Below are 22262 nucleotides of genomic sequence, written 5' to 3'. Positions count from 1 at the left end.
TATTTAAAAATAGAGCAAAAAAATAGAAAATCAAATCAAACTGGGAATGGAGTGGCAACATATGATAAGAAGAAACTTATTAAGGAGCGTCACTTCTGTGTGACCAGGAAGGTCACACTTCAAACTATCATCCCATCCTACTCCTCATCGTCCTCATCATCACTCTCAGCAGTCTCGAGCCATTGTAGGAATTTTTCAGCAGCCTTCCGAACCTTTCTGCTGGTGGAGATGTCGACGTACTTCTTGCTGGCCTTCGATCCCCAGGCTTTAAGAACCTCCTCAGAAATGAGATCCTCCTGATAATAGGCAAGCAGGATGGCTGGGACCATTGGGATAAGGTTGGGGCGTTCAATTCCAACCAAACGTTCAGTACCTCCAAGGAAAGCTTTCTCATGACGCTCAGAAGTGATCATCTAAAGGAACCATATTAGTATTATGTCCGCAGTCAAGGTAAGAAAATTTATTTAAACGGATGTTACAGCACCTTCTTGAGCATAGCAGCCCTAGGTGGGATTTGCTTAACAATCTTGTCGTCAAACATGGTTTGAGCCAAGACAGCGAGGGTCTTGTGCTTTGTTTCAATGCCAAGCTCCTTAGCTTTCTTATAGATATCAATGTCACTAACGCCCGAGACACCCTCCTCACAAGCCTCTGCAGAGCTGATGATCCAGCTGCCCAGATGGTCGTATGCAGTAGCCGCTCCATGGTCACCCTCACCGTCCTCATCATTGTCGTCGAAGACGAGCGAGCGTTTCAGCTCGTCGGGGAGCTCCTGTGCACGAGCCTTGACAGCTTCAGCAGACACATCAACGGCCCAGTCGTCGTCGTCGATTTCATTTGTCTGCTCAATTTCATTGGCTTCTGCATTGATGCGGCGAGTAAGTTCATCGTCGCTGTGGGCATCGAGAGCTTCGTCACCATTTTCCTCTGCCCCCTCGGAGTTGCTATCAATGGGACTACCATTTTGTTCTCCGTTGGCATCTCCGTTTACCTCTCCGTCTGTCTTACCCTTCTTTTCCCTGCGAGCCTTCTTGGTTGACTTGTCCTTCTTACCCTTCTTTGGCTGGTTCTTCAAAATGAAAGTGCTTAGCTTTTGACGAAGATCAACATCGGATCTTTCACCACAGGCTTTGCAGTCAAGAATGATCCGGGTGTCCTTGACAACAACTTCGGTTTCTGGGTTCTTGCATTTTTTGCACAGCACAAATTTGGTGATGAACCCATCAAGGTAGTCTTGAAGCTTATGGGCATCGTGAGCTCCGTTAATAATCCAGCGATCATCAGTTGGTTTAGCGTTTGCTTGAGCCCCAAGTTCAAATCCGAAGTACTTTATCAGGTCTATTCCCAAGAGTTAGCATTAAATTGGACTTGGCATGCTTCTAGCTCTGCTATTAGCTGGATAAAAAGAGACGAAAAATATAGAGTACTTACAGGCAGGTGGGCGACCCAAGGACTGAGCGACGTTGTTGAGATTAACAACAACCGTTTTGATACCATTGCCTTTGCCTTCGATCTTAGCCTGGAGACGTTCCATCTTGTAACGATAAAACGGATCGGGGTTGTCCTATTATACCAGAGTAAGAAAAGGTCTAATACAACAGGGACCTAGAGCATGAACAAAAGGCACAGCGCAAAGCTTACCCGACGGATGTTGACAGTGGCAGCCATGGTGAGAGTAAGAAAGACAAAATCTTCAAAAGAATGTATATGCGGGCAATAAAGGACGAAACACGAGGAGAGCCTGAGAGAATGGCATGCGATTGCTACAAGACATGCGATGCGTATCACGAATGTATCCGTGAATATCTGGGGGCGTATAAGGAAAGAGAAAAAGTTCCCTTTCTACCGGTCGATGGAGGGGTCAATCGGAGATGTGGCTCAGGCGAAGTGAATCTCAACCACACGATCTAGAATGGTAACTACAAGGTTTTCGCACGGGGCGAAAAGGTTGCAGCTTGAGCGGCAAGTGGTGTTCGAAAGCGTTGACGTAGGGCGAATACATAGACAGGTGCTCTATCCAGCTTCGTGGCAGAATGCTTGCGTAGAGAGACCTGGGGGAGAAAAGTGGGCTGGCCTGACACAACGGGATATCCCAGCAGGAAGTACGAAATGGTGAAGCTTTGGGGGCAGCACCGAATAGATGGAGTTCGAGGCAGTTAACTCAGTTACGAGATAAAACAGTCTAGATGGGCTGAGGTGAGGTATTAACAGCGAAGATGTTAGATGGGAAAAGAAGATAGAGAGATGAAAGTTTGGAAGGGGAAAAAAAAAAAGGACTATTAAAGAGTGGAAGGCGGTGGCCAAATCGGGTTATCCGGATGCGGCAAATTGATTTCTTCTTTTCCTGGGAGCTGCTGACTAATCCATGGGGGTAGTCGCATCACGTGCGAGATCATGTGATGCCACTCCACCCGAAGAGGAAATTTTGAACGTCGAGAGAAAGTCGTTTGATGAAAGATAATGGAGAAGTTGAGGATGATGATGACGATGAGGTGAACAAGGCCCTCTTTTCCTCTATCTCTCTCCTCTCTCCTTTTTTTTTTAAATCCCCTTTGCTGCAGGGTGATATAATTACGTATATGGGGCTGTGGCATATTCCACATTTATTAGATCTACGATCAGATAACTACATCTCCTTCTGCCTCCGAAAGAACTTGACGAATTGAAAAGCATACCCCTTGTTTGATAAAACCTCAAGGTACAACAACATAGTTCTGGGTTCCCTTGAAGTGACATTCCTCTCTTTGATGCATATGAAATCTTCATACCTGTTTGATATGCTTCCTTCTTGACCTTCCGTTGTCAATATACCCAGCAAATTTTGTGTATTCATGGAACCTGTTCAGTAATAGAGTCCCATATCAATTGTATCTTCTTTGTTCTAAGTATCAACCATGAACTTGGCTCTATGTAAGAAGCCTCAGATATGTGGAAATAGATATACATTCTTGAGTTTTCTGGCTGCTTCACTACACTTGGTTTTCAGCAGATGTGTGGCTGCGACGATAGCCAGGAATTTACTAATATGCCTAAACACAACAGGAACACCAACAAATACTATCCTTTGGACTCAAGCTGTTTCTTTTCATGCCCCCCGGCCCTCAATTTCAGCATATTACTCGCTATCACAAATAAAGATTTCGTCACTACAACAGAGCGCGCAGTTTTGCCCACCAAACAGAGCTATGGACCTATCCGTATACTTGGTGACGGACTCTACTCCTGCCATCCTAGGAGACAGAGATTTGTGTGAAGTTGTTCGAGATGCCATCGAAGGGGGTAAGACGGAGCGTAGAGCTGAGTGCCACATGCATATGCACCCTTACTAATTTGGATGTGATGTCCAGGGGTTACGGTTGTTCAGTATAGGGACAAGCATAGTGACACCGGTGTTCTAATTGAAACGGCGAAGAAGCTCCATGAAATTACGAAAGCGTATAATGTTCCTCTAATCATTAATGACCGAGTCGATGTCGCCTTGGTTGTTGGGGCTGAAGGAGTCCATCTTGGGCAAGATGACATGAGTTAGTTGCACTGTTGTAGACCCCAGAAGAGATGTGGATAGCAGACCAATCTTATAATAACCCTTGTTTTAGAGATACCTGAAGCAAAAAAATTGCTATCCCCAAATGCGTATATCGGCGCAACTGTTTGTTCGAACGAGGAAGCGTTTCGGGCGGTGGAAGATGGTGCAGACTACCTTGGGATTGGCACCGTATTTGCAACTCCCACGTAAGCCACATGCGCCTGTGGGCCCCCTGCCTCCCTATCAACATTTAGCAGCTTATAGATCTACGAATTATGGCCCGTGAAATTGACTGTGATGAAGAAAAACCGATACCAAGGCCATTATCGGGACCGCTGGCACAAAGGAAATCTTAGCGTTTCTCTCTACAATGCCCAGGAAAGTTGGAACCGTTGCTATTGGAGGTATCAACCTGTCCAACGTCCAACGCGTTATCTACCAATCACAAGCACCACTCAAGAGCCTCGATGGTGCTGCGATTGTCAGCGCAATTATGGCAGCAGAAAACCCGAAAGAAGCTGCAGCAGCGTTTAGCAGGCTAGTCAAAGAAAATCCTGCTTCAGCTACCTTCCCTGCCGCTCCGCGGGAAAATGAAGTTACAATGTTATTGGATGAAGTACCGAATATTATTCGTGCCGTGGCTCTTAAACGACCCCTGTGCCACAACATGATCAACTTCGTTGTGGCTAACTTTGCTGCAAACGTTGCTATTGCAATGTAAGATCCCATCTATTATTACTACCATGCTAAGATTAACCTTATTTTACATGTAGTGGTGCATCCCCAATTATGTCCGGGTATGGTCCCGAAGCAAGTGATCTAGCTAAAAACGGGGGTTCCTTATTGATAAACATGGGAACTCTAAACGATGAAGCCATCGATCATTACATACAGGCGCTACGGGCTTATAATGCAGAAGGAAACCCCGTTGTGTTTGACCCAGTCGGGGCTGGTGCTACTGATATTCGCCGCAGGGCCGTGAAACAGCTGCTCGCCGGTGGGTACTTTGACGTTATAAAAGGCAATGAATCCGAGCTGATTCAGGTTTACGGTAAAACCCCTGGGCGTCAGGTTGGCGTTGATAGCGGGCCAAGTATTTTGAGCCGCAGAGAAAAAGCGAAACTTGTCAGGGATCTTGCTAGACGTGAGAGTAAGCTACATTTTTCAACGCACCCTTTTTCGATGATACTATACTTTTGGTACCCCGAAACACACAAAGAAGGCAACAACTACGTCACCTTTATATTATGTATTTCTTCATCTCGCCTATCACCAAAATTACACTTCTCATATTGCCATCAGTGGGATTCGAAAATATAAAAATAACACTTCATTCCCTCAGGAAACGTCGTCCTTCTCACTGGCAGGGTCGACTACCTCAGCGACGGTGAACGCGTTCTCGCCATCGGAAATGGCCACGAGCTCCTCGGCCACATTACTGGCGTAAGTCCTCAAATATCTGTTCCCTGCTGACCTTTCCCTCTCCTGAAGCCACCTACCGTCCTGCAGCAGACACTAACGAAACCTTCTCTAATTCTCCAGACCGGCTGTATAATCGGTACAATGGCTGCCTCTTTTCTTGCCGTGCACAGAAATGACAAGCTGCTCGCTGTGTTGTCCAGTCTCCTCCTGCTCGAGATCGCCGGTGAGCGAGCTGCCGCGAGGGATGGCATTAACGGTCCCGGCACATTCCTGCCCGCGCTGATCGACGAACTGTTTGCGTTGAAGAATTGGGCCGTCGAGTGGAAAACCAGTGGCAGTGCCGGCATTGACGTTGATGCTGGATCGATGAACGGCAACGCTGCTGCTGCTGCTGCTGCTACGGACGAAAATATTTTTAGGAGGGCGGCGAAGGTGCATCTTATGCAGTTGTAGGCCCGGGGTCAAATGTTGTCTGTCGTTCGAGTTTTCCGCATGTTTGTCGTACCCTTTTGGGTCGATGGATGGTTCTCTGTTTGTGTTTGACATGATACATTATACCTGTCTGTACTTGCTGTTATATAAATTTTCTAGAATGTTGATCTAGCAGCTTTAATCCTCCCCTGCGATATTGCTTCGAACCAACCGAATTCTCTTCGCCCTCCTTCCACACCGTGGCACTCCAGCAGGAGCCTATCTTCCCAGAGAAACCCTACTGTTGTTTTTTAGTCATTGTGTCGATTCTTCCCTGGTTCGTGAGGACGCAAGAACCTAGGGGCCCTGTTCGCCTATTCTCCAGCAATATACAGCCCCATTTCCAGATACCTACGGGATCCCTCAAAGTTCACGTCATTCGCACCCTTTACTCTTCCTCCCGCGGGCATAATTCTCTCCCGCTCCTTAGTGAAAAGACCCCGAGTTTATTTTCCACTTTCCTGCTTCATCGTGACTTCGCCTTGGAATGTGATTTAGGTGTCGACGAAGGCGTGTGGATGGGGTATGGTGTTGTGAGATGCGGTGATGTGTTAAGCTCTGTTTCGATATTTCCGGGGCTGCAGCCACGAAGAAAACGCCATCGTTTTCCCTCTTGTTTGCCTCATAAGCGTTTTGGCTTTTGTTTCTTTTTGCAAGTCCGTGGAATATTATCAGTGGAGAAACCGGGCACGTGGAACCGGGGGGACAGCAACGTGTTTGGGAGCAACGCCGGAAAGAATGTGCAGCAGGGGGATGCTCGAGGATGAATTGATGGGCCTGCACGGGAGTGTTGATTCGCCGATCCCCTTCCCTAGTCCGCTCTGTCCCATCCTAGGTATGATGACTTGGCCATCATTTCTTTAGGGCCCTTTGTTTCTTCGCTCTTTGCCATCCTCCCTGAAGAATCCTTCGCCACAATTTGTCGGAAGGAGAGGAACCGCACGAATCGCTGATGTTTGCTTGACTGTGGCACCGATCAATCAATCAGAACCCGGTTATGGTTGTTTGTTTAAAAGGGAAAGGTAGTTTTTATTTTTATTTTTTTATTTTTTATTTTTTTTTTACAATAGTTTCCTTCTTTCGACAGACGAGAAACAAAACGCGCCTGTTTTAAAATACTTCGTAGACAAAAGAAGGAGAAATAACATTAAACCAGACGCCAATGAAAGTCAATGTAACTACTCCATCCATTCCATCCCAGCTCCAAATCACCATCAAATCTTACTCCCACAAAACACCCCCAACGCCTTTTTCGTATCCTCCCCAGTCTCCTTCACCAACCCACTGATCTGCTTGAAAACACTATGATTCGAATCCCCCATGATCTCAAACAACACACTCTCACTGGTGCTTACTACGGCACCCGCATCTGCCAGCCGCGCCAGCGCAATCCCTCTTTCCTCTGGATTAATACTGCTCACCGCATCAGCAACAACGTACACCCTATGGCCCAGCGCCAGCAGGTCCAGCGTTGTCTGCGTGACGCAGACGTGCGACTCGATGCCGACAATGATGATGTCCAGTCGTTGCGGCGGAAGGGAGGCTTTCAGTTCAGGTGTTACCATGGAAAAAAGGGTCTTGTCGAGATCAGCGCGGACGTTGGGATTCGTGGATGGGTCGAGGTAGGGAGATAATTCGGAGACGGTGTTCCCGAGGCGTGCGCGGTTTTGGGTGGTGATATAGACTGGGACGTTGAGGAGTTTGGAAGCCTTGAGGAGTTTGATGGTTGTCGTGATTCTGATGGGGTGTGTATCATGTTAGCTCTTTGATTTTTGTCGGGTTGTGTTGTGTTTGTTGGTGGGGGGTAAGGGTGGGGTCGCCAAACTGACAACTTTGGGTACTCGAAGATAACCGGACGGAATTTCTCCTGGATATCGCAGATACTGAAGTCATAAATTGACCCTTGTCAGCTCATTTCCCGACTCAGTTTATCCCGGTGAGTGGTGAGGAGGCTGTATCGCTACGGCAGATCCTCCACTGCGCTCCCAGAAGAACCATCCCTGAGAGCCATGAAACCGGGAGAATAGCAGAAAAGGGAGCAAGCAACATACAAGATTGCCGGATTCCCTAGCTCATGTAATAATAACCCGTTAGCAACTACAATATCCAAGGAAAGAAATGGAGCAAAGACTCACGTATCCTCTCTGCCTTTGGATTAACGCCAGCCACAGTTCCTGACATTCTTACGGGGTCGAGGGGGCTTGTGGGAGGACGTCGAACAGCACGAAGTGAGGCGTAGGAGGATGCTAGGAACCGTGGCGAGAAGCGCAGGGTGCTCGTTGGCATTGGGAGGTTAACTAACCAGTAGGACGAGATGTGTCAAACAGTAAGTAATGGATGGATAGGTTCAAGAAACCTCAGTAGTTGGGCTATTTTAAATAGATCGGAGATAGTATTATTGGTTGTTGCCGCGGGTAACTATTAGTTGGTTGCATTTTGGATTTTAACTCGTTATTATCACTAACGTTGTTGCTGATGCGGAGTAATTAATAACCGGGCCGGGGTTGCTCATATTCGAATGAATTAAGATCAAGGGAATGCGCCACCCAAAGCAAAGCAAAACCCTAACAACTATTGCACTCATTGGAAGATGGATGTTTTATTATTGAAGGCAGCGGAGGAAGGTTACGACTTTTCGAGTGGCCCTTAGTCACAAACTAACTTCAAATAACTACTCCCGATGGCCTTTGATCAGAGTGTATATATATTTACAAAGTGGGAATAAAACATCCGCTACACCTCCTCGTGGATGGAGTAGATTGATTTTGCTTAGACGCAGAAAATAAATTTAGTAGCTGAGCTAGGTCAAGTGTCACTCATGTCTTTAATGAATTGTGCATGAGAGTGGGCGGGTGTCTGATATTTTTTTTTTTTTTTTTTAGTGATACTGGAGACAAAATCCTTCGAAGTTAGTGAGGGGGTTCGGCTCGGCAAAATCAGGTGGTTGCGGCTAAACTAGTCAGTTACGCTTAATAATATTATTAACCGCTATATAGACGCCATAACCGGAGGTTTGACAGTTCCGTGGGTAAAAACAAGTTAATTAATCAATCTATAATAAATGTTGGAAAAAGATGGGATGTAACGGGTCTAATTGCTCTTTGGCTGCTAATTGTTCCTCAAGTCATACCTTGTTTGCTGTCACACAGTCAAACAGTGAGAAATCTCTTCAACTCTTTCCTGAGTATAAAAGAAGACATTTTGAGATAGAAATGTCAAATGATACAATGGAACAAATTCAATGGGATGCATCAACGGCTTACTGGCAGCCTCCGTTCCCCTAGGCGCGCCCTGCTAACTAGTTCCCTGCAACCACAATTCCACGGAATGCGACAACCTGCCACCAACAAGGGGGAATCTCCAGAGGGCAGCACGTTTTATCAACTAGATGGCAATCCAAACCATGCATCATCCAGTAAACCAAACTAAGACTGGAAAAAAAAAAAAACCCAATAGCTATGAAATCTCCATGGCCCCATCCTTCGCCAACGGCACCTGCAACCCCTTTTACACCCCAGTCTCTAAACTATGCACGCTGGGAAATTACATCTCCCTTTCTCAGCATGCCAGACCACATGTGAGTGACAACCCTCCCCCGTTCTCCCTCCTATAGTTTCCTCGATGATTTCTCTTGTTGTTTCAATATATCCATTCCTGCGGGAAAGAATGTAGGATACTTAATCCCGCTTACCTAGCCCGATCCATACCACCCCAACTTCCAACGCGCCTTCTATTGCGGCGCCAATTATCCCTCACTGATTCGTATTAAGGCAAAATATGATCCCCAAGACGTTCTCTATGGTGGACGGACGGCTGTGCCGTGATGTTGCATGAATAAAGTGAGCAAAATGACTCCTCCTCTGGTGAACGGATATATCAACATACTAGTTAGAGTGAAAGTGGGGGCTGGAGAATGGATTTTCTTCGGTCTTGTTTTCTTCCTGGATGGTTAAACAAACCAGCAGCAGCCAGTGGAGACAGGACTTCAAAATACCAAAACACAAGGGAAAGAAAGATCCGATGGAGGGATAATTTAATAGAGGAGCAAGCAAATGCGTCTCTAAGAAGGATGGGGGCTAAGAAGGCGACAAATACGCTCAGCGGTCCGCGGAGATTGGAACATCCATTAAACCTTCCAACGAAAGACAAATGGAAATATAGAAATGAAAAGACAATATAACACCTTCAACCATGGCAAGGAGCCACAGGAATCCACAAACGCCTGTGCAATGCGTAAATTTGGGGATTCAGTAAAGGGGAGATACCGGCTAAAAATGTAGAAGGAATCCAATGAAAGAAAAACTGAAATTAATGATATAGACATGAATATATATATGCGAATCCAGCTGCGGCCAAATAATATGCAACAGAGACTCTCTCATAGAAAAAAAAAAAAATGTAGATGGGGTGGTGACGGCAGTGACGCAAGAACGGACAAGATGAAGTAACCAAAAAAAGTGTGGAGGAAAAAAGCCAATATGATATCCCTGACAAATAATCCATAAGAAAATCCAAAGAGAAGAGAGGAAAAGAAGCAACAAGAGAAGCGAGGAAATATGCAAAAAGAGGCAGGGCAGATCTATCACCAGAAGTCTTTATGAAAATAGGGGGAAAAGGAATGAAAATCTATGAATTGAGCTCACACCTAATTTCACTTTTTCACTTTTTTCAATTATGAACTCAAACCACTTTCATATGCGAATCTTTTCCTGCTCCTTCATAAACTTCACAAAGGACTTCTTATGCACCAGCCCAGCATACTGTCCGTCGCGCAGGACGCACATGTACCGTAATCCCAACTTGACAAAGCATTGATACACAAGGCTGATGGGCGAGTGGATATCCAGTGAGACAGGCGCCTAAAAAGCAATCATTTATCTATCTTTAGTAAAGCAGCAAAGACATAAACACGGCTTCCAAAATATATATCAAAGCAACGGAGCAAAGGAAGACAGATAGTTACCGGATCAATATACGGGGTAAAATCCGCTAGCCCATTCGAATGCTCATCCTGTCCATCCGAACCAACCCACCCGCCATACGACGCATCAATACACATCAGACACATCGCCTCCTTTTCATTTTCAAGCCTATCGAGAGCGAATTCAAGTTCTGGAGCCGGGATTAGGCCGACTAGGATATTTTTGCGGAGTATGGGTAGGCCACCGTCCAGCTCGCCAGCCATGAAGAGGACATCGAGTTTCTCGCGCAATTCTGTGGCGGGGACCAGGGGGGAGTTGGAGATGTCGATTACGCGGTTTTTGCGGACGCGGGGAACGATTTCAACGAGTTCGATGTCGGAGGTGGGGTGGAGTTTGTTATCTAGGAATGGGTAGGAGTTCATGTCCGTGAGGAGATCCTGGGATGGTGTCTGTTAACCGTGTGGAACGAAGTGAGTGATTGATTTTCCACCAGAATGATACGTACATATATGCTTAGCGGTTCCATTGCGTCCGCGGTCCATTTGGCGCAGAGGATTGCAAGGGAAAAGGGGAGGACGTGGTCGAGACTGCCTGTCAATTCGAACAGGATTACGACCAGCGTGACGGAGAGGCGTGTGACGCCGCACATCGTTGAGCCAGCGGCGATAAGGGCGTAGACGCCTGGATTTACGCAGGAGAAGGCATCAGGGGAACTGGGGCAGCTTCCAAAGAGGAAAGAGTCCGGGAAATGGACGACGAAGTACTGTGCAATGTGGCCGACGATTCTGCCCAGAAGACCGCCAACGACCATGGACGGTACGTAGATTCCCGCGGGCACTTTGATGCCGAATGTCACAATGGTTAGGAGACTCTTGATGACGAAGGCAACGACGAGGTAGCGGATCACTTCGGGGATCTGGTCGGCTGGAGGGCATAGGCCAGTTCTCGACTGGGAGGATGAGCCGCACGGACTGGCTAGCTCAAAGAGAAGCTCAGAGACGGGTAACTTCGTATAGCGATTCCAGAAGCTAACTAGACCCGTTATCAGGGAGACCAGGACGACCTCCAATAATGGCCAGCGCTTGATCACTGGGATTCGACGAAATGACTGGGCCCAGATTTTCGAGGCTTTGATGAACAGAGCACCTGCAGCACCTCCAAGCACTCCTAGGAGGGTAAATATGAGAAGCTCGAAGACCTGCCAGTCTGATTCGTAGCGAACTTCGAATAAGACGATTTTACCGGTGCCATATGGATTCAAGAATTTCAGGGAGAGCGCGGCGGCCTTGGATATGTCAGTTATAGATCAATGAAAGGTCGGAAACTGGGGTGGAGGCTTACAATGCAGCAGAAGAATGTTCGAAAGAGGGTTTTGGGGGGGAAATAATAGCTAGTTTTTATACTGTCAGTCCAACATCTCTTGCCAGCAACGTCTCCATCTGAATATATATAAATATATATATATATAAAAGAAGAAGAAAAAAAAAAATTTCAACTTACCTGACTTCTTCCAGACTGAACAAGACACCTCCAATAGGAGCGCCGAAGGCAACACCAACACCGCCGGCAGCACTAGCACTCAGTACCTCCCGTCGTTTGCCGTCATTGTAGTGATACTTTGAAAAAATACGACAGGAGATATTTCCAATGCAAGCTGCGATATGAACATAAGGCCCTTCCTTTCCAACACTCAATCCCGACGCAACAGCCAAAACCAGTGCCAGCGTCTTAACGACCAGCGTTTTAAAACCAAGATATCCATGAAGCACGAACCCACTGAGAATCACTTTCACTTCTGCAACGCCGCTTCCAGCAGCAGAGTAGTAAACCATAGGCGGAGCAACGGCCTTCCTTGGCAGCGACTGGCCAGAAGAACTACCAGTTTTCCGATCCGTAACTGGTGACTTGCTGGGCGTCTCGTTAACCTGCGCACCCAGATCCTCATCCAGCGTCGACAACGAAACAGACGATGGCACCACCGTCTTCGTAAGCATCGTGAGCACACAAGCAAGCGCAGCAAGCAGCACGGCCCAAAAGACAAAAGCTATAAAATCAACCCACTGCCTATCAATCGACGACGAAGACGCTCCATTCAATATCTCCGCCCACGACAGCCACGCCTCACACTCTCGCTCCTCCGACCCTTCCACCAAACAACACCGCTTCTTGCTGAAGAACCAGTTCCCCACACAAAAACCCTCCTTGACGTCAAACATCGCAGTCTCTGTGACATCGACAAAATACGCCACGCACGCCGTTATTATCCCAATCACCGCGACAAGAATCCACCCCTGCGCACCGTCCAACCACGCCAGGATCCGCCCGCGAATATCCCTGCGGCTCCGCAAGTTTCGCAGGCGTATGCCATCCGCGATGCTATCGTGGACCCAGTCCGTCGACGTAAACTGGTCATACCAGACCCTGTCATCCCAAAATGATGCGCCATCACCACCACTACCATGCTTGGACGCTTTGTACGAGTAGACCCCTCCGCCCCCTCCGCCGCCGCCGCCGCCGCCGCCACCGCCACCGCCTGCGCCTGTGTCCGCCCGCGACCACTCTGCCGGCTGCCCACCGCCCAATTTGACAGCCTGAGAGTTCGCCCGGCTGTGGTTCCTGGGTATGCGCAGGCTGCCAGTCGTGCTGTGGTGTCTGTGAAAATTGGGAGAGCGGGGACTGCATGTGGGCAGGATGTTTGTGTTGGGGATACTTGTGTATGCCCTGTTGCCGTCGTCACTGGCGCCTAGGAGGCTTGTTCGCTCGTCCATGACAGCAGGGGTGGCGACATCTGTGAGACGGTGGGGAAGGCGGGAGCGGATATCCGGCTCCGAGAAGCGGGTGGTTTGGCCCCGGCGGCTGGTTGGGGAAGGAGGTGAGGTTACGGTTAGTCGCGGGTTGTCTTTAAAGGAGTCGCTGCAGTCGGAGTCGCATGGTACTGCAGCTGTGATGGTGGAATTGGAGAGAGAGAGAGGAGAGGCCATTGTATATGTATTTTAGCAGTATTAAACAGTTCTGAGGTGTAATGTAAACATGAACACGCCCCACACACACACACACCACACCACACCACACCACATGTGCACACACACACACACACACACACAACCGCGCGCGCGCAACCCCGGCCAAGGCACGCACTCCTTTGAAAACTTAAGATGTTCCTTATAAAGGGCCAGTCAGCACAGGCTGCAGGCAGAAGGTGAGGAAGACAGACAAGGTAGAGGGGGGGGTTGGGGAGAAAAGAAGGAGAAGAAGAAGAGGCAGAAAAAAAAAGGCAGATCAAGGATGTCAAGTCAGGTTGGAGATAGGCCAGGTGGATCGTGGATGTCAGGCGACATGAAGCACTTAGGGGGCAATCCTTCTTCTCTCTTTTGTCAACTACTCCACAGGTTAACTACTCACCAAGCGGCGTCCGCAAGATCATAGGCAGAGCAAGCGCGCCTCTCTGGCCAAGCCCCCCCCCACGCTCAATATACCAAGTTCCTAAGATGTCATCCGGAATCACGGACGGAGGAGTTAGATGGGAGGGAAGAGAAGAGTACACGTTATTACAGGTAAAATCGCATGTACACCACCTGGCAGGGAGCGAGGATGAAAGGAGAGGGTAGATGTAGTTTTTCCCAAGTAGATAGAGCGAGATGCCGTTGCTGTGGTTCCGATCAGGTGCCACTAACTACCGAGTAATTATTATTATGCAAGCATCCGATAACTAGTTAGTTTAGTTGATAGAGGGGAAAAGACTGCAAACATCCCCAGGCTGTTCCCAGGCTTGATCCCCTCGCTCTCCTCACACTTTTCGACCGGAGTCGACGAACAGACCAAAGGTCGACTTTTGACAGGTTCGTTTGGCTCGACTCAACCCAACCCACAGCTCCCCGACTCCCCCGATTGCCCGTCGCTGTCTCTGCCACGTGACATCCATGCAACCGGGCGACGTGCAGCGCAGATCGAAGCAGCGGTCAATGACAGACACAGGCGCCTCGCATCTGGAGCCATCGCCCGCGTCGTTCGTAGAGTATGAGCAGATCATCCTCTTCGGCGACTCCATCACCCAGGGTTCGTGTAGTCAGCAGGAGGGCTTTGCTTTTATGCCCGCGCTTCAGCATGGTGGGTTAGATCCGTGCCGTAGTTACCATGTCCACCTATCTCTCCTATCCTATCTTGGGTTTGGTAGTGCGGGTGCATATGGGAAGTGAGATCTGGGGGACCTTCTCTGTCCTCCTCTATCTGAGACTCCTTCCGCTAACCAATCCTCCGAGCCATACGTCTAGACTATGTACGGAAGTTCGACGTTATCAACCGTGGCTTCAAGTATTACCACACCTCTCTCTGTCTCTGAACATGAACGATTCCCGTCTGCCTAACAAGCAAGTAGTGGCTATACGTCCCAACAGGGTCTGGAAATCCTCCCCGGCTTCTTCCCATCACCCCAAAGGGCTAAGGTTCGCTTGATGGTAACCATCCCCCCTTCATCCCGGGCCAACACATAACATAATCTAACAACGCTTGCAGACCATCTTCTTCGGCGCCAACGATGCCGTCCTCCCCCCTTTCCAACAGCACGTCCCCCTCCCCCTCTACAAAATCAGCCTCTCACAAATCCTCACCCACCCCCTCATTCAAAACCACCACCCGGAAACAAGGCTGCTCCTCCTAACCCCGCCGCCCATCAATGAGTATCAGTTGGAATCCGCCGCAGCCGCCGAAACACAATCTGCACCTGCACCTGCACCTGCACCTGCACCTGCACCTGCACCAGTCATCCGCAAAGCGGAAACGACAAAGCAGTACGCAGAGGCATGTCGGGATGTCGGGAGGGAGCTTGGGGTGCCTGTGGCGGATATCTGGGGTGCGCTTATGAAGGAGGCCGGGTGGGAGGAGGGTGAGCCGTTGGCGGGGTCCAAGAGGGCACCGGCCAACGTGAGGCTGGGAGAGTTGTTGTCGGATGGTATGTGTATCTGATCTTTCTCTCTTCTCTATACATTTAGATATATGGGGAATATATGCAGTATATGCAGTCACAGCAGGGATGCTTTGCTAACATATCTTTACTTTTGTTTTTCTTTTCCTGGGCAGGGCTCCATTTTAGTCCGGAGGGGTATAGAGTTATGTATCGGGAGGTTATGAGGGTGATTCGGGCGCGTTATCCCGAACTCGCGCCAGAGAGGGTCCCTATGAGGTTTCCGGGGTGGGAGAAGGCGCCAAAGGGGGCCTTGTGAACAGAAACAGTGGGAAAATTTGGGTGTTCGGTTTCCTCCTCTATTGATGGCCCCCATCTTTACCAAAATAATAACGGAAGCTGTTCGATCCGATGCATTCGGATCTCTGCAGGGGGGAAAAATAGATGGGCTTCAGCGTGAGCAACTACGGTTACGACTCTGGTTTTACCGTCCAACACAATTGTTTGAGAGTTAAGAAGGGCAATGCTTTCCATGAACCCATGCAGAACACGAGTTTTGCTGGTTGCACGCGTGGAGGGGGTCTGATGGAAGTCCATGTGTGTGCGGTAGAATTGATGATTCTTTCAGGAGTTGACTCGGCATGCTGCATGTGGCGGCACAGTATCTCCGGGAGAGGAAGAACACCTGAACACCTGGAGGGCACGAGAGACTCTATACAGATGTTGAAGACGCTCCTGTTGCCCACTGAACTAACTCGAATGAAGCATGGACCGGAAAAGTTAGAACGAGGGAAGCAGCCGCAGGGATAGCTTTCAGGAACGAAACCTTGGGAAATTGAAGAGTTCTGAAATGGGTATTTGCAAGGTGAGGGCCGGTCTCGGATTGCGACCGAATTGAGAGATAGATATAGAGATATAGAGATAAGATAGGGAATGTTGACAATGGTGTGTGTATATGCAAATCCATGTGTTTGTAGAAAACTAAAGCTATGCGTGGCTGTTTCCTGTCTGCATTTATATCCACCTTTGCAGTGCGTGGACGGCTAAGAGCACTTTATAATAAACCTTTGTTGAACAGTATTTTAATTATAACTAGTTAAAAAAAAAAATTAAAAATAAATTAATATTTAATCATTTAATAATACTCATATATGATAAGATTCAATTTATTATCATCACAAAAAATATTGAATAAAAAATAAAATAAAAAGATTCAAATCAACTATGCCAATTCTTAATCGACTACAGTATTCTAGTTTGGTTAAATAAACATACCAGTATCCTGCGATAATCCCTTGAAATGTCAAATTTGGAAGCGGTTGAATTACATTTTCAGCAGTTGAATTAGTTTGTTCCAACTTGAACTGTTCAAACTAGTTGATTAGCAGATTCAATTCCCGATGCCTGACAAAATGATCTCGGAATAACAAATTATGTGTCTGTTCTTGTTTCCAAGTTTTACGCCCAAAGTCTGCTCTTTTGCAGCGTTGTGTGTTCCTTGCAACTAAACTCCCTTTAACTTACTGGAACCTCCAACATTAAAGGTGGTCCCCTTTTAAACCACAACAGCATCTCATCGTCCATGCAACTGTAATCCCCCCCCCCCCCCCCCCCCCGTCCATCCGAAAGAGATACCACCCACCTCCTGCAAACACGCCCTGTTTTCTTTGTACCAACGTCCATCCATTCATTCCATCCTACATCCACCCCCACCCTCTTCCTCTTGTCCTCTTTTTCACACCCACACCCACACCCACACCCACACCCACACCCCACCCCGCCTCCCCTCTCCTCTCCTCTCCTCTCCTCTCCTCTCCTCTCCTCTCCTGGCCAGTCGTATCAAAACCTATTTCCCTTGCTTTGTGCACATTCCAGCTCGTCACCATCGTACGAAAACAGGCCATCCATACACAACGCGCCTCTTGAAGGCCCCAGTAAAACAACAACAACAACACTACCCCGGAAATCAGTTACTCGGGCCCTTCCCCTCTCTCCCCTTCTAACCGCCCCAACCACACTCAGCAGTTAGAATACACAACCGAAATACACACATTGCCCTGATCACACAACAGCCTGGTCAACACGCAAACCTCTACCCTCCCCTTTTCACTCGACAACCCACAACGCCAAAAGAAAGCGTGTCCTTCCCCCCATCTTCCTTCCCCCCGTCCGTCGCCATTTCCTGTCTAGACGGCCCCATCCACCCCGCTCCGTCCGGCTTCACAATTCGAATGCGCCAAATCTGGCCCTGGAGCATCGTTTGGATATTCTGGCATATTCACACGACTTATCTGGGTGGGCGGAGGCCTTCCGGCCGTCTCGCAGTGCCTGGTCTTGGTGGGAGAGGCGAGGCGTGAGTGAGTGAGTGAGTCAGTGACTGAAGTGAATTGAGAGGCGTTCCAGTTGATTCAGTTTACGTGGTTTGAGACTTCGCCGCGGAAGGGGGAAAGGGGATAGTAAGATAGATCGGAGGGGGTTCGATAACAATAGGGGAAGCTTTGTTTCGCTATTAGAAGGGAACCACGACGAGAGAAAAAAGAAAAAAAGGCTTCACGGATTAAGGAAACGAAAGGGATAGGGATCTGGGGTTACGGGATTTTATCTCCTCCTCCTCCTTCTTCTTCTTCTTCTTCTTCTTTTCTCTTCTTTCTCTTCCCTTTTTAGTTACACTCCTTATTTTCTGTCTCTTGCTGCTTTTCGAAAAGAGTTATTTTGAGGGGAGGTTCTACTTGCTTTCGATCTCCGGCGCATCGACATCGGACACGACCGTTACTCCTGGGTTGGCTGCCTGTCTGGGCCCTGGACTTTTCGCTTCAAGGTGTGTTGAGCCGGCTACGAATGCTTGCTTTAGGGAGTTGGTGGTGTCCGCGGTGTCTTCCTTTCCCGCCTTTCCCTATTTTGTCTCTCATCACCCTCATCCGCCCTAGGCACATTTGCCAACATCGGTGGACTTGCTACTCCGTGGATGATCATTGGGAATGGACGCGCAATACCCGTTTGCCTCAAGAGAAGATATCTGGCGTGTCCAGGAAGAGGTGAAAGACCTCTTCGCAGTTCAGATTGAGCACGGCGAGCGGATATCGAGACTGGAGCGGCGTCGAGACGACGATGCGAGGATGAAGAGTGTTTGGGGTCCGTTGTATTCGTTTTCGGGGCCTGTTGGCGTGGCTCACCATCAAGGTACGTTTGAGATCAAGCAAAAGACATCGGTGAAGTGAAAACGTGAGAAATTATAAAACCGCGGAACACGCTGCTCACAGCTCCTTGCGGTTTAGAATCATCGTTTAACCCTACTGCTGAGCCATTCAAAGGGTTTGATCAAACACACCAACACGGTTTGACGGGAGCTCTACATCTGGAAAACTACGAGGGAGCCCCGCCGCGGCGCTTCGCGGGCAAACAGCGTGCGATTCGATGAGAGCTCAATGTATTATAGTCAAGCAAACAGATCGGCTGCTGAGCTCCTCCCATTGAGAACGGGTAGTGGGCTGGGAAGTCATCCGCTGACAGAGCGTTCGCTTTCGCATCGATCTGACGGGAAACAAAGCTCTTCCGGCCAGTCTCACCATTCTACCCTTACCAATGGAATGGGCTTCGAAGCCTCTCGTTTGCTTGGTAGCGCTAGTGGAAATGGGCCATCCGCCACTAATAGCAATACTCCATTACAACCGCCTCCTGGACTGTTCATCCTAGGGCCTGTCCCGTGCATCATCCGTTGCTGGCTCACGACGAACTTTTCAAATGATTCATTACTTTACGCTGCAGTGTGCACGGGGTCGTATCGGTCTTCTATTAGCGATCAGATGGTGCACAAGCTAGGTCTCGAGGCTGACGCTTTGGAGGAGGATGGTGTGCGAATTATTAAGCTTCCGGTCTACCTTCCTGAAGCAAGTGTCTACCAGCCGTCATCTCGCGGTGGTAGCCCGGCCCATCAACTCCCCACGCTGACTGTTCGATTCACCGTTCGCACCCCAGACCCGAATGACAGGAGCATTCAGATTTTCTTGGGAAGTGATATTCTCCGCGCGCACAACGCAGACATTCTCTTCTCGCAAGATAAGATGTTAATCGTGGACAACGATCGGAACAAGATCTCGATACCGCTTGTGCGTCCTGAGGATGATTCTACATTCAGAAGTCTGTCCACATGCCCCGAGCCAATACCCGTTGCCACAGCTACACAACCAAATGGAGCTGTCAATGAGAAGAAAAGTGATCGACTACAGATGAACGGGGAGAAGCTCACGACCATTGCCGCCACTACCACCGGGCCCTCAGAACCAGAAATGCACGGAGCCGTGACATCCCCCGACCTGAAAACCGACAAACCTAGCACTCTAAGCGTCCGAACCTCCTCAGACTCCTTAGACACATACCAAGGCCGAAAACTCAATCGCCACTTCCCCTCCGACTCCTCCGACAATAGCCCCGACCAGCCCCACCACCTCAAATCCAGTACAAGTGAACGTCCCTCCGCAACCCCGTCAACCTCTTCCGCCAAAACAGAAGTCAGCGGCGTCTGGGGACCCCTGGCGCCGCGATCCAAACTCAGGGAGTAGGGCGGATAACTCCCTCTCATCCAACCCCAGCGCCAGTGCAGGCTCCAACGCCAACAGCCCCTTCATGTCTGCCTACCAACGCTCAACGCGCACGCGAAACATGAAGATTCTAAAGCCCTCCAAACCTGCGTCGTCTGGTAGCGCGTCGTCGAGGGCCGCTTCAGGCGGCACGACGATGACGTCGACGACAGCTTGCTCGTCTTTATTTGGCGACTCGCGGTCCAGTGCTGAGGGGCATGATGGGTCGTCCTCACATGTGACAACTTCAGCAAACGGTAGTAGTACGAAGCCGAATTCGAGTGATGGCAGTGGTGCTGCTGGGGTTCCCTGGTCTAGGAAGCCGCGGTCTGCTAATCCAGTCGGTGGGGCGTCGGCGTTTGGGTGGCTGAATTCGTCGGGGGCGAAGAGGGATGGGGTTGGTGCCGAATGGGAGAGATAGGTGGGGTGAAGGTTATGATGCGACGTGTTTAATGCTTATGTGGTATGTTGGTTTTGGGGTTGAATGGGTTAGATAGGGATAGGTGAGATGCGATATGGATTTGAGACAGACGCTGTAGCGTCCCAGTCTGCAGTGGAATGGTAGTAGAATTAATCTGAGAGTTAACTATCAGGAGAAAGGAAATGTTAAAAGAGATAACGTGGAGTTAAAATGATAATTGATGGGTCAAATTTGATTCATTAAAATCCAACTCGGAAGGCAAAATATTCCCAATGCGCCTCTAGTCGCTACCATACATCCCGTCGCTACGCTATTATTACTCTCCATCAAATAAGGCTTGAGAGCTTCGTGGATAGGCCCTTCTCATCTCGCTGTCCCTGATTCTCCCCCTCCTCTCAAACCCCAGAATTCTCAATGCAACCTCCTCTTCCCACACCAACCCTTTCTTCACCTCCTCTCCAACCCACCCGGAAAACCTCCTAGCTGCTCATCCTCCCCCACTCCTCATCTCCGCACTCCAGTCCATCCACATCAACTGAGAAAAGTGTATCACATTCAAAATCGTTCATGAAGTCCTTCACTCCTTCCACCGAGGTTGCTCTAGTCCCAGCACCATTCAATGCAGCAGGAAACTGCCTTATATCTGTCATGACAATTCTGATATCTAACCTTTGGTCATATCAGAGACACCAGCATCCATCTTGCAGTCATGGTTAAGAATGGAGGTATGCATCTCACTGCTGTCAATTATGAAGATATTTATAAGGTAACAGGTTGAAGTTATGAAAGAGAGGTTCATAGAGTACAGCACAGTTGTCAACAATGTCAGTTTGAAATACATTATAAAGTGCTGTCTCAGCTGACTCTAGATTATTTTCAATAAGATTATTAGAGAATTCTATTTCATTCTCAACTATTTTCATCAATATAGATAGATATATTATTATTAATAGTATTTAAATTAGTTTTCTAGTTTTTTTCTTTTATTTTTTCTTTCTAGTTACTTTTTATTAATTTTATGAATATAATATATATAGTAAAATTAAAAGTAATTTTATATGATATTATAATTTAAAAATTTTATTTATTTAAAAATTTTATTTATTTTATTTACTTATTTAATTTCTATAAAATTTAAATAAAAATTAAAGTTATAATTAATAAAAATATATTTTTCTTTGAAAAGTAGAAAATTATCAAAGTTTTTTATTATTAAATTCAATATCTAATTTAAATAGTATAAAAATTAAATATAAAAAATATTAAATCTCAAAAAAAATTCAATTATTAAAAATTTTTATCTACTTATTATTAAGAAAAGTTTTAATTTATCTTCTATAAAAACTCAATTTTTGATTTTTATTCACTTTTATAAATATTTTTTTATATTATTTATATAAATTAATCTAGATAAAGTAAAAAAAATACTTATAAAAATAAAAAATATATAATCTAATATCTCAGTCTTTAATTTTTCTAAACTATAAGTTTGAAATTAAAATTAATTAATTATAAATAAAAATATATTAAAAGTTATTTTTATTATTAAGATTTTTATTTAATTTATCAAAATAGTATCTTTATTATTAAAAAAATATTTAAATTATTCTTATATAAATTTCTAATTTTGCTATTAAAATAATATATTTACTACTAAGATAATATTTAATTATTTTTATATTAAATTTTTTATTACTGAAGCTCTATTCTTTATAAAAAAGATTAAATTTTTATATAATTTTTTTTCTTTTTTTTAATAATTATATATTAATTATTAAATATTTTTAATTAATTAGTAATTAATTTATTATATAATAAATATAAATTAAATATATATCTATAAAATATTTTATAAAATTATTATTAAATATTATATTATTTTAAGATAAAACTCTATAATTATATAAGTTAATTACTACTTATTAATTAAATTAATAAAATAATTAAATTTAATTTAATTAAATAGATATTATGATTACTGATTAAATATATCTTAAATAATAATAATAATAATAATAATAAT

The 22262-nt window shown here is 46.7% G+C and overlaps 7 protein-coding genes across 7 annotated transcripts; 4 read left to right on the top strand and 3 right to left on the bottom strand.

Moving 5' to 3' along the window:
• Positions 1-137: 137 nt before the first annotated feature.
• Positions 138-1668, bottom strand: PADG_05358 (translation initiation factor eIF5; the record flags this gene model as incomplete). The annotated part of the gene is made up of 4 exons (XM_010762673.1): positions 138-413; positions 485-1338; positions 1432-1564; positions 1642-1668. 4 exons carry the CDS (start codon positions 1666-1668, stop codon positions 138-140), a joined length of 1290 nt encoding a protein of 429 aa, XP_010760975.1.
• Positions 1669-3185: 1517 nt separating this feature from the next.
• On the top strand, positions 3186-5401 carry PADG_05357 (hydroxyethylthiazole kinase; the record flags this gene model as incomplete). The annotated part of the gene is made up of 7 exons (XM_010762672.1): positions 3186-3279; positions 3348-3524; positions 3597-3732; positions 3830-4243; positions 4300-4676; positions 4869-4969; positions 5069-5401. 7 exons carry the CDS (start codon positions 3186-3188, stop codon positions 5399-5401), a joined length of 1632 nt encoding a protein of 543 aa, XP_010760974.1.
• Positions 5402-6633: 1232 nt separating this feature from the next.
• Positions 6634-7705, bottom strand: PADG_05356 (uncharacterized protein; the record flags this gene model as incomplete). Its single annotated transcript, XM_010762671.1, has 4 exons — positions 6634-7156; positions 7249-7302; positions 7471-7486; positions 7555-7705. The coding sequence occupies 4 exons, from the start codon at positions 7703-7705 to the stop codon at positions 6634-6636; spliced, it is 744 nt and encodes a 247-aa protein (XP_010760973.1).
• Positions 7706-8888: 1183 nt separating this feature from the next.
• Positions 8889-9243, top strand: PADG_05355 (uncharacterized protein; the record flags this gene model as incomplete). The annotated part of the gene is made up of 2 exons (XM_010762670.1): positions 8889-8996; positions 9115-9243. The coding sequence occupies 2 exons, from the start codon at positions 8889-8891 to the stop codon at positions 9241-9243; spliced, it is 237 nt and encodes a 78-aa protein (XP_010760972.1).
• An 867-nt stretch (positions 9244-10110) lies between these two features.
• Positions 10111-13322, bottom strand: PADG_05354 (uncharacterized protein; the record flags this gene model as incomplete). The annotated part of the gene is made up of 5 exons (XM_010762403.1): positions 10111-10278; positions 10383-10778; positions 10847-11626; positions 11683-11731; positions 11842-13322. 5 exons carry the CDS (start codon positions 13320-13322, stop codon positions 10111-10113), a joined length of 2874 nt encoding a protein of 957 aa, XP_010760705.1.
• Positions 13323-14261: 939 nt separating this feature from the next.
• Positions 14262-15560, top strand: PADG_05353 (uncharacterized protein; the record flags this gene model as incomplete). Its single annotated transcript, XM_010762402.1, has 5 exons — positions 14262-14448; positions 14601-14652; positions 14717-14795; positions 14854-15289; positions 15418-15560. 5 exons carry the CDS (start codon positions 14262-14264, stop codon positions 15558-15560), a joined length of 897 nt encoding a protein of 298 aa, XP_010760704.1.
• Positions 15561-18219: 2659 nt separating this feature from the next.
• On the top strand, positions 18220-20239 carry PADG_05352 (uncharacterized protein; the record flags this gene model as incomplete). Its single annotated transcript, XM_010762401.1, has 4 exons — positions 18220-18421; positions 18517-18553; positions 18612-19702; positions 19755-20239. 4 exons carry the CDS (start codon positions 18220-18222, stop codon positions 20237-20239), a joined length of 1815 nt encoding a protein of 604 aa, XP_010760703.1.
• Between the last annotated feature and the right edge of the window lie 2023 nt (positions 20240-22262).

Source organism: Paracoccidioides brasiliensis (assembly GCF_000150735.1).
Source record: "Paracoccidioides brasiliensis Pb18 unplaced genomic scaffold supercont2.6, whole genome shotgun sequence".
NCBI lineage: Eukaryota > Fungi > Ascomycota > Eurotiomycetes > Onygenales > Ajellomycetaceae > Paracoccidioides > Paracoccidioides brasiliensis.
This window is presented reverse-complemented; position numbering and strand designations above follow the sequence as displayed.